General features: G+C 34.2%; 1 protein-coding gene across 2 annotated transcripts in view; it reads right to left on the bottom strand.

Annotated features, from left to right (window-relative positions):
* LOC106876645 (uncharacterized) overlaps window positions 1–10,576 on the bottom strand; it is a 46,446-nt gene that overhangs the window by 6,260 nt on the left and 29,610 nt on the right. The window contains exons 6-10 of one of the 2 annotated variants that reach the window (XM_014925260.2): window positions 8,816–8,908; window positions 5,020–5,129; window positions 4,663–4,740; window positions 1,925–2,026; window positions 1,649–1,773 (exon numbers count right to left, since the gene is read on the bottom strand). In XM_014925260.2, coding sequence (XP_014780746.1) covers window positions 1,649–1,773; window positions 1,925–2,026; window positions 4,663–4,740; window positions 5,020–5,129; window positions 8,816–8,908 — 508 coding nt within the window. The remainder of the gene's footprint in view (window positions 1–1,648; window positions 1,774–1,924; window positions 2,027–4,662; window positions 4,741–5,019; window positions 5,130–8,815; window positions 8,909–10,576) is intronic. The other variant, XM_014925261.2, reaches the window with a different exon arrangement.

Raw genomic sequence — 10,576 nt, 5'->3', positions numbered from 1 at the left:
AGAAAGAGAGCAAGAAATATAATTAATTATGATATAGAATTGTATTATATAATTAATTATCAAGAATTTCAAATTCTGCCACAGTTGATGTTGCCTGTGATCGTTCCAGTCATCATCATCATCATCGTCGTTTAATGTCCGCTTTCCATGCTAGCATGGGTTGGACAATTTGACTGAGGACTGGTGAACCAGATGGCTACACCAGGCTCCAATCTGATTTGGCAGAGTTTCTACAGCTGGATGCCCTTCCTAACCCCAACCACTCCGAGAGTGTAGTGGGTGCTTTTACGTGCCGTTGGTTTAAAACCCTTAGGCATTCAGATTACTTATATACTGTATCACGTAAGGCTAGAGATGGGAGAAATGACCTTCCCTCGCAAATACTAATCAGACACAGAATGTGTGTCGTTAGCCAGCTGGAAGAGAGGTCTTCCTGGGACTATAAACGACACACTTGGTTGGCAATTATGTTACGATTCCATATTGCTACTGTTTACATCTCGCTCAGAGATTTAATATAACTTATTTCTCCTTTTTCAAGATCAGCGATGGTTCATCACTGGAGAAAGCATATAGTATTTTGCAAGTGGGGTGAGTTTCCATCACGAGCTGGTGATTAACACACGCTGAGGACGGGTATCCATCCAGAAACTTGAGTACATATTGCATAAGGCTAAGGATGGGTGCGATGACCTCCCCTCGCAAATACTAATCAGCACAAAGAATGTGTCGTTAGCTAGCTGGAAGAGATGTCTTCCTGGAACTATAAACGCCAGTAGCACTGTCCTGTATAGGACGCCACACTTGGTTGGCAATTATGTTATGTTAATACTTATATATTCACATTTTATAAAAATTAATCCTGTATTATCTTGTAGCTATGACATTTTGAAGATGTAATTGATTATTTTTAGAATGGCATTGCAGGTTAAGTGAGAAGATTGATCTGGCCAGTTTAAACATAAAACAGGTAGAATATTTGGGCCAGATATATCCAGTTTAAATGCTAAAGAGTTAATGAAAAATATCCATGCTCAAAATTTGTGTCCTTGTGCATGGCTTAAAAATCATTATTATTGTAGAAAGGTGGCAGATGGTATAACACTGCGTAACAGTTTTCTTTATTTTTTTTTTCTTTGGTTAGTAAATGTTATTTCTTATTTGTTCCTATCTAGATATCAAAGGAAATTAATACTATTCCCTTCAAACTTTGCTTTTGTGACTTGGAAATAAATATTTTTGAAACTGACCTATTTTCCATTACATTTCAGACAGATTCAGTCATATGCTGAGAGGGATTCTTTGGAGTTTGAATAAATGTAAAAAAAAAAAGCAAAGTTTGAAGAAAAATTAACCATTTTTCATACTTTCTAGGGGTAAGCAAATAGGAAGTAACAGTTGCTACCAAAGCACTAAAATCATGTTACATAGTGTAATTAGTACATCAATAGACAAAATATTCTCAATTCTATTTCTGTTGAAATCAACTTTGCTTTTCATTTCTCTAGGGCCAACAAAATAAATACCAATTAGGTACAGTTTAATCAACTGATCCCATCCAGAAAATGTATGGCCTTCTAACTATTTTAGGAATCTTTATTATGCAAAGTTTATGAAATTTCACTTTCAAAGTAAAAAGCTAACTTACTTCACAATGAATCCAAGAAGACGTGCTGCATAATCTCTCAGGACCCAGTGGTCATTTAAAGGATTGATAGAAGCTGCTAAAGGTTCAAGGCCACAATACATCACACTTTGTACTAAAAGGCCAAGCTGAAATTAAGAGAATTTAGTTTTTCAATAATGACTAAAATCATTTAAGGAGAGTCAGAAATCTGAAAACAACAACATCAAGACAAAAAAAAAAAATCAAAGCTTGTCAACGCTTTTACTAGATTTCGACATCATAAAAGAGTATACTTACATAAGGCTCGGGTTCCAGATATAGGTTGGAATTGTTTGTTAAGGCCTTTACGGTGTGCAATAGCCGCGTTAGTTGAGATATATCATGACTGACAGTTTTTACCTATAAATAGATGAAATGACATATTTGTAAGTTTTCTTCATTTTTTTTCTTGCTATCAGAAGAAACTGAACAAAAGGACATTAATTTACTATAGAGGATTGAAAAGAGTAATTAGATTAGCTAAGTCTTATTTTAAACTGACATGGGGGGTGGTGAAATAAACCCTTATAACTAGTCATAAATCTTATTTTTACATATGTAACAATGAAAAATCTGTTGTTGTACTTGGGGATGGTCATATTGCCAGTTTAGCCAATAAAAACACACGCACTGTATATTTGGTGTTAATTTGCTTCAGCTTTATATTACATTACATTACATTAATCCTATTTCGGCCAGAGTTCTTTTGTCACACTTCTGTGACCTCATCAGTGGTCCTTTGCTTTCTTCTTTCTTATGTGTGTCCCACCTTGCTAACTATCAGCCATTTTGTATTTTGTATTCCTATTGTATGTGTCTGACACCACAAATTTATTCATAGTTTGTTTTGTTTTTTGTTTTTTGCTTTGTTTAATTTTTTCACATGTTAAATATCTATTTCATTAACATAATGTTATAATAAAAACCACAATTTTTGTTAAATAGAGCAACCCAGGGTTTGAAACATTAATTCATTTCGCCATTTTTCAAGCTAAGAACAAGATCATTTGTCAGTTGCTTTTTTAAGCAGATGACATTTAAACAAGGTACGCCGTTAAAGAAGACGAAAAGAAAAATACAAGGGAGATAACCAATGTTACATTAAGATGTAATATGTACAAAAGGCAGGATGTTAATGGTTTTCCATTTAATGTTGTAGTTGGTCCTTTTGTCTTTAAACCTCCAGATTAAAACCGAAATGTTGAAAGTTTTCTATCACAGTGCCTAAAGTATTTAATTAATGTATATGTGTTCAAGAATTTTAACCTTCCAAATGATTTTTTTTTTGTGAAATAGATAACATAAAATAAGGCCTCAAAGTCCCATCTAATCCATACCAACATGGAAAATCAGACATAAAAATGACGATGACAATGATGATGATGATATCTACATTGAAAAAAATACCCATAACATTAATGACTGTAATATCTATGAAGTAAATCTCAAATTTCTAGAACTTTCATGTCTCTCATTCATTCATTAAATATGTCTATTTTGCAATGCTAGTAATGAATTAGACTGTAGATTAATCACTATAATGTCACTGATAATTAAGTAAAAGGATTGTGTTCATCGACACTAATGACTACACCATTTATGTATTTCCATATACTTATTATATTAAACAGTATATATGTTAAATATGTACAAAGTGTCACCGACTGACTGGCCTTTGTGCGGGTGACACGTAAAAGCACCCACTACACTCTCGGAGTGGTTGGCGTTAGGAAGGGCATCCAGCTGTAGAAACTCTGCCAAATCAGATTGGAGCCTGGTGTTGCCATCCAGTTTCACCAGTCCTCAGTCAGACTGTCCAACCCATGCTAGCATGGAAAGCGGACGTTAAACAATGATGATGATGATGATGATGATGATGATGTCATCATCATTTAACATCCTTACTCCATGCTGGCATAGGCTGGACAGTCTGACAGGATCTTAAGGGTCCAAAAACTACTCCACCTTCTATATTGGCATGGTTTCTACAGTTGGATGCCCTTCCTAATGCCAACCACTTTACAGCGTGTACTATGTTAAAAAACATTTCTGCAAGGATGTGTATGATACAGTTTTAAAATATGGAAGATAAAGAGAATGTTCTAGTTAAATCTGTTGTGTTACACACGTCCAATATCATTATAAAAAATAATAATAGATAATTAAACAAATAATTAGAAAGATGGCTGTATGTATGCCAATATTAAACCCCAGGGCAATTTACCTTATTCAAAAAAAAATCTATTTTCAGCCTATGTTATATAAGGACAAGTAGGAGATGAACGTACATCTCAAGAAACAAAGTTACAAGGTTCCAGAAAGAATTTCAGTTGGCTCAAATCACCAACATTTTAAAACCTCAAACCTTCAAAATATAATTAGGCTAGAAGCTTACATATCTTTTCTGTAATGTTTGCTATCATTGACTGTGACAAGCCAGCCAATGCTGACTGACTGGCTGGTAAACATTTATTTGGATATTCCATTCTCTCAAGCTTTTTATACAGTGATATGATTAGGCTGTGGTTTTAAACTGGAAGCCCAAGTAAGGTAATTCAAGTCAAAGCAGGGACCTATATGGCACATCTTTGAAGGCACAAAGCTATCGGATAACCCACTGATTGGGAGTTAACTGATTTAATTGATCTCTTTACCCTAAATTGCAAATCTGTGTCCTTGAGTTATTTTTCTTGTAATCCTTATAATTCTTCCCTGTTTAAATTTTTGACTAGTCATGAGGACTTATTTTTTTCTAATTACTAAGAACAAAACTGTTTTTTAAAGATTAGTATTTATCCATAAATTCTGAGTAACTACTAATTTATCAACCCTTCAAGCAATACACTATTCACCATAGAATATCTAACTAATATTTTCAAGGAAGTCTCCATTCTGATATATATTTAAAAAAAAAAAATAATTGCTTTTCAAGTGAACAATAATTGAATTACTCAAATTTTTTTTTTAAAAAGTAAAATAAATCAAAATATACAAACCCCATTTGATACAAAGTTTACAAAATATGGTAACAAAGGGACTATTTTTGAGTTTGTTTTCAAATCTGACAAGGCAAACTGAAAAACAAAAAAAAAAAAGAATAAATAAATTTTTTTTTTTTTTTAAATGTAACAAAGAAACTTATTTCAAACTATAAATAAGCTTCGAATGAAAATATATATAAACTCACACACACATTTACTTATTGAAAAGGAAGTGAAAATGTAACTTCATTAAAAAAGGGCAAAAAGACAATCCACAAATAGAAACAACTCACTGGTATAGACAAATAGTATGGTTTCAAAATAGAACATATTTCTTAAAATTTATAAAATATTTTATAGCAGGTTAGTTACCTTCATGGCTTCTTCATCTGCCCCAAGGATAGCTTTTACCATGAAATCGTAGTATTGTAGCATATTCTCCGATAGTTCTTTTTTCTCCTTTTTTACGATCACAGGTTTGCCTTTAAAGAAATTTTTTAAAAATAATAATTTGACACAGCTGGTGTGTTGTGGACTAAGCCTAGACATTATTTGTCTGAGCTGACCAATGTTGAAAGAATACTCATGACAGGAGTGTAAAATGGAAAAAATATACAACAAAAGTTTAATTCTTTTATTGGATTTAGATGCCTGATTGTGGGTGGCTATGGCAGGGCATCACTTCCTGTTTTGTTTTTTTTTTTTTCACTTTTCTTTACACATTCCATAGTTTAGAAAGGGATGCTGTTAAATATGTCAACAACACAGAGAGAAATGACTAAAACGAGGTGAACTGTTACCACCTACATTTAACTTTCAATAACTGTCAATATTATTACCAACTGATACAAACCAATTCTGGAAAATTTAAAGGTATAACTGGTTACAGCTGAGCTCAAGAGAAAAAGATTACATACTGAAGCCACATACCACAGCAAGAAAAGCATTTTGGGAACAAGCAGAATTCTTTAGAATGAATGACACAGAACATCTGCATTTGATTTTGAGTGTCTATATACATAGGTGCAGGCGTGGCTGTGTGGTAAGAAGCTTGTTTCCCAACCACATGGTTCTGGGTTCAGTCCCACTGCATGGCACCTTGGGCACACAGCAATACCTTTCCATTCCTAGGACATTTTAAGATGAATCATCATCATCGTTTAACGTCCGCTTTCTATGCTAGCATGGGTTGGACAATTTGACTGAGGACTGGCGAACTAGATGACTGCACTAGGCTCCAATCTGATCTGGCAGAGTTTCTACAGCTGGATGCCCTTCCTAACGCCAACCACTCCGAGAGTGTAGTGGGTGCTTTTATGTGCCGGTGGCACATAAACATCCAATCTAAATACTTTGGCTCAAATATTTCCTGATTTCCATTTTCTCCCTGTATCACTAGCTTCACATTTTCATTCACCCAACACATAATCACCTATGTTCAGACACCTCTCTTGCACATATCTACTAAATCTCCAAGATCCCATCTAATAAGTTATGCTCAATCTGTTCTATTCCTCTACTTTTATATCACTGCAAAGTAACAAATTTATGATAAACTTATTAAAATATACTTTTGCAAGAAAAGAAAGTCTTTGATACTAGTAAAACTAATAACACCTCTCAATAAATGTTTACACAATATCTGGTTTACGTCAATTTGTTATCATTATATTGAACTTATAAAGCTGAAAATAAACACCCTTCACAAATATACATTCTCAGCAATATAGAAGAAAACAAACAAGTTTTATTGACAAGTCTACCATCAAATAACGACTTCTCAATATCTCAATACCTCTGCTCATATATATAAGCTGACTCCACACAATTACCATTTTAAATGCACTCAAAACATGGTTCTTACCTCTTCAACTGTCTCACTTTTGAGACTGTGAACTAATCACATTTTCACAAAACTTACATTTTAAAACTTTTTTTTTTTATAGTTAGGACTGAGTATCTATGCCCATGAACATTGCAGTCCAAGATTGGCAAGATTATTGCAACTGATGTTCAGTTTAAACATCAGTAAGACAATATCTGCATATAGAACATAGGTAGGAATGGGATTTTTTTTATAGAACAGAAGTCATGTTCACAATTCTCCACCAACAACAAAAATGCAGCAAATATAATAAAATGTGTCTACAATATCTTCACTGTGTTATAGACACTGAAGTTTTACAGTGACAACATTGAAAGCATGGGGAAACAGTCTCAGTTCATGATAGCTGTACTTATTAGGATTTATTAATATTTGTAATCCTACAGAGGTGTTACACATTCTGAAATGCTGAATCCTTGTTTGATGCCTTGAATACTTATGAAACGTTAAGTTCCTATCCCTTCTCTTGACAACATTAGCTGAAAGAAAGTAGATAATTTATGGCTGTAGTCTTGTCTCAACTCACAGCCACAGAGACATTATGATTACATGACTGGTCACTGCTCTTAATATCCACAAAACATAACAGTAGACTTAACCCTTCACTTGTCCCGAGTATCACATGTGAGACACAGGCCATATCTCCCTGGCATCCATGCATTATATATGATACACATTCCAAATTTTTTACAACCATCAAAGTAATCTGCGATTTAGAAAGGGGAAACATTATAATACTTAGAATGTATGAAACAGGGGCTAACTAAAAGTTTGAAAACAAGCATGGAAGTTCAGGACAAACTTATGAAAATGCTTTGGACAGATAGAGGGTTAATTAATACTGTAGTATATTCTGGAGAAAACTCATTCATGCTGACCTAAACAGAAACAAAACAGCTCAACCTTAATTACTTCTTAGCCCCACCCCACCTCTGTAGGATTACAAACATTAATAAATCCTAATAAGTACAGCTATCATGAACTGAGACTGTTTCCCCATGCTTTCAATGTTGTCACTGTAAAACTTCAATTCATTAAAAAGTTAGGATAAAAAGAAATAAATGACTGAAACAAAGCAAATGGCATATATATAATGCATTACAATCTCAAACTTAACAAAAACAAAGCATATCTGGTGTACAGGATATGGATGCATATTTCTGTCATGGATCTGCTCTGTTAAAACTGAGAAAAGCAATTCAACAGTATTATGTTACAAAAAATGAGAACCAGGGAATTTTCTACTTTTAACCAATAGAGAAAGATTACTCACTGTACTTGTGAGTGCGTGCATGCATGTGTGTGTGTGTGTTTATTTGTGCATAGTATGGCTGTATAGATGTATCACATGTTAGTTTTGACAATGAGTATCCTAGGTGTTCCATCAAAGAAACTACCTACTCATTGTATCAGTGTGAGTGGCTGAGTATTCCAGACACTGGTGCTTTTAACACAAGTACTCAGACACACTCAGACAATGTCTATGACAAGGCTGATTAGCTTAAACACAGTTTTGATCAACTTAATTTCACTCACAAGGTTTGGGTTGATTTTGAGCTTTATAGCAGATACTGTGTGTATACAAACATACACTCCTAGCACTGACAAGGTAACTTATGCTTTTCTAAGTTAGCCAATCAAAAGTTTTAGCAAAAGAAATCAATTTGTGAGAGTGAGAAAAATGACAATCAAATCTCCCTTATATCACATCTAGCCATATTAAAAAATGGTAAGGACAAATTGAATGTATTGTTCTTGGTATGCTGTGTCAGCAAGAAAGAAAGAAAGAGAGAGAGTGGGGGTGATTGTAAGTGGAATTCCTTGGATTATAGAACTATATGATTAATCCTTTGCTTGTCCCATGTATATTCTTAATATTTTTCAACTCACTTCTTCACATTAGTCATATATATTAATCAATGACTTAAAACACTACTCTCTTGTTTGTCTTGTATGTTATAGTACAAACAGAAGCCAGTCTGTATATTAAAGTTCCTTAAAATGTTTGCATTATCAATTTCAAAATGTTGAAACTTTATTGGTGTATCACAGACTTTTAAATGCTACTGTTTTGTTTTATACCACTAATGACCATGAAAGAAGTACACAAGTACATATATCACTTATTCCCATGACCCCATCCCTTACAAATGCTAGGATTCATACTTTTAGTTAAAGAGATGTTATAATGAATTATGTAAATAATTGAATATAAATTTGTGTATATTCTGAGGGGAAAATATGAAAACCCATTTGAATCATAGTAAGAAAACAGCAACCTACTTTGACCAAATGAAGGGGTTTTCCAGTTCTCACCTGCAGCATTTGAAGTGGTAGTGTTGATTTTAGATACACCTTCAATTGCATACCAAAAACCTACAAAATAATATTTGAGTATTAAGATGCTTTGCATGATATAATTTGTGCACTTTTAACATATCTATATTTTCAATCATTATTTCTTGTCAAAAAAACAAAAAATTTCAATCCTGCTATACATAAGATGTTTTTCACAAATTTAGCCATATGCATACATACATACATACATATATATATATATATATGTATATATATATATATATATATACATACATACATACATACAAACATACACACACACACACATCATGATGACAGATATGTATAGTTTTTCATGAAAAATGAAAATTGAGAGCTTGTCTTGAGACTCGAGGTTCACACCACTGCAATTTTCAGGCAAAGATATAGAAAAACCATATCCCTCACAACATGTATTCAGTACACTTTCTTATTTGTTCAATATTAAGCAATGTACATGTATATATGTGAGTGTGTATGTGTGTGTGTGTAAATTGTCGCCATTTTATATTTTTAATTTTGCACATGCGCATTGTTTGTTTTTGATTCTGTCAACTACACAGTACAGCAGAGTCACTTGGGCACCATCTGTGAGAAAAACAATATCATGACACAATTCACTCTGCCAGAAATTTGGAAATGACATGCTGTACTGCTTGGCCTTCGTGCCAGAAGCTCCAATACAAACATTTCAGTGTGTTTGGGTGTCAATCTGAAGACGGTGCAGAGGATTCAGAAAGAGTTGAATGAGTCTAATGGTGATTACAAAGGTACAGCAGCTCAGAAAACTCACTCTAATTGTTCTGATAAGAAAAGAACTTCTGAATTTGTTGATGAGATCCAGGCCATGATTGACAATGATCCCTCCAAGTCAATTAGGTCCATTGCCAGGGACATGGGAGTTTCTGAGTTTCTTATCAGGCAAGTAGTGCATGAAGACATTCAGTATTCCTCATACAAGTTGAGAAAGGGTCAATTTTGATCCCAAGCCATCAAGGACAAGAGGAAAGATCACGCTACAGAGCTTTTGAACAATCTCAAGCATCTTCTCCAACCAAAGATGCTTTGGTTTTTCTCAGACAAGAAAAATTTCTGCCAGGATTAGATGGTGAACACACAGAGCAACTGTTGGCTTGCTATGTCCCTAAAACATGCACCAAGAATGATAAAAATCAAACATCCCATCAACATCATGGTGTTTGGAGTGATCAGTAATGATAGCGATGTTATGTCTCCATTCATCTTTCCACACGGCCTCAAACTCAACATGGAGGCCTACATCAAGTGCCTAGAGGAGGTAGTGCTGCCCTGGGTCAAGACGGTGGCTACTGGACAACCCTATGTCTGACAACAGGATTCTGCACCATGCCACGCAAGCAGGAGAACCCAGTCATGGCTGTCAGACAATTTCTGTGACCACATCATCTCTAACATCTAGTCACCTAACTCCCCAGACTGCAACCCCCTTGATTATTATGCGTGGGTCGCAGTTGAACAAGAGATCAACAAAACTCTTTGTAACACCAAGGCAAGGATTATGGTAACATTCACCAACTTAAATAAAGAGACCGTCCAGAAGAGTTTCAGGAGATTTCAAAGTTGTCTGGAGTCTGTGGTTGAAGCCAATGGTGACTTTATTAAATAAATTTACTCTTTAGTATTTCAAGACATTTTAAAATAATTTTGGTAGATATATGTTAAAATGAG

Source organism: Octopus bimaculoides, chromosome 3 (genome assembly GCF_001194135.2).
Source record: "Octopus bimaculoides isolate UCB-OBI-ISO-001 chromosome 3, ASM119413v2, whole genome shotgun sequence".
NCBI lineage: Eukaryota > Metazoa > Mollusca > Cephalopoda > Octopoda > Octopodidae > Octopus > Octopus bimaculoides.
Note: the sequence above shows the minus strand (reverse complement) of the source record. Positions and strands in the feature narration are given on the sequence as shown.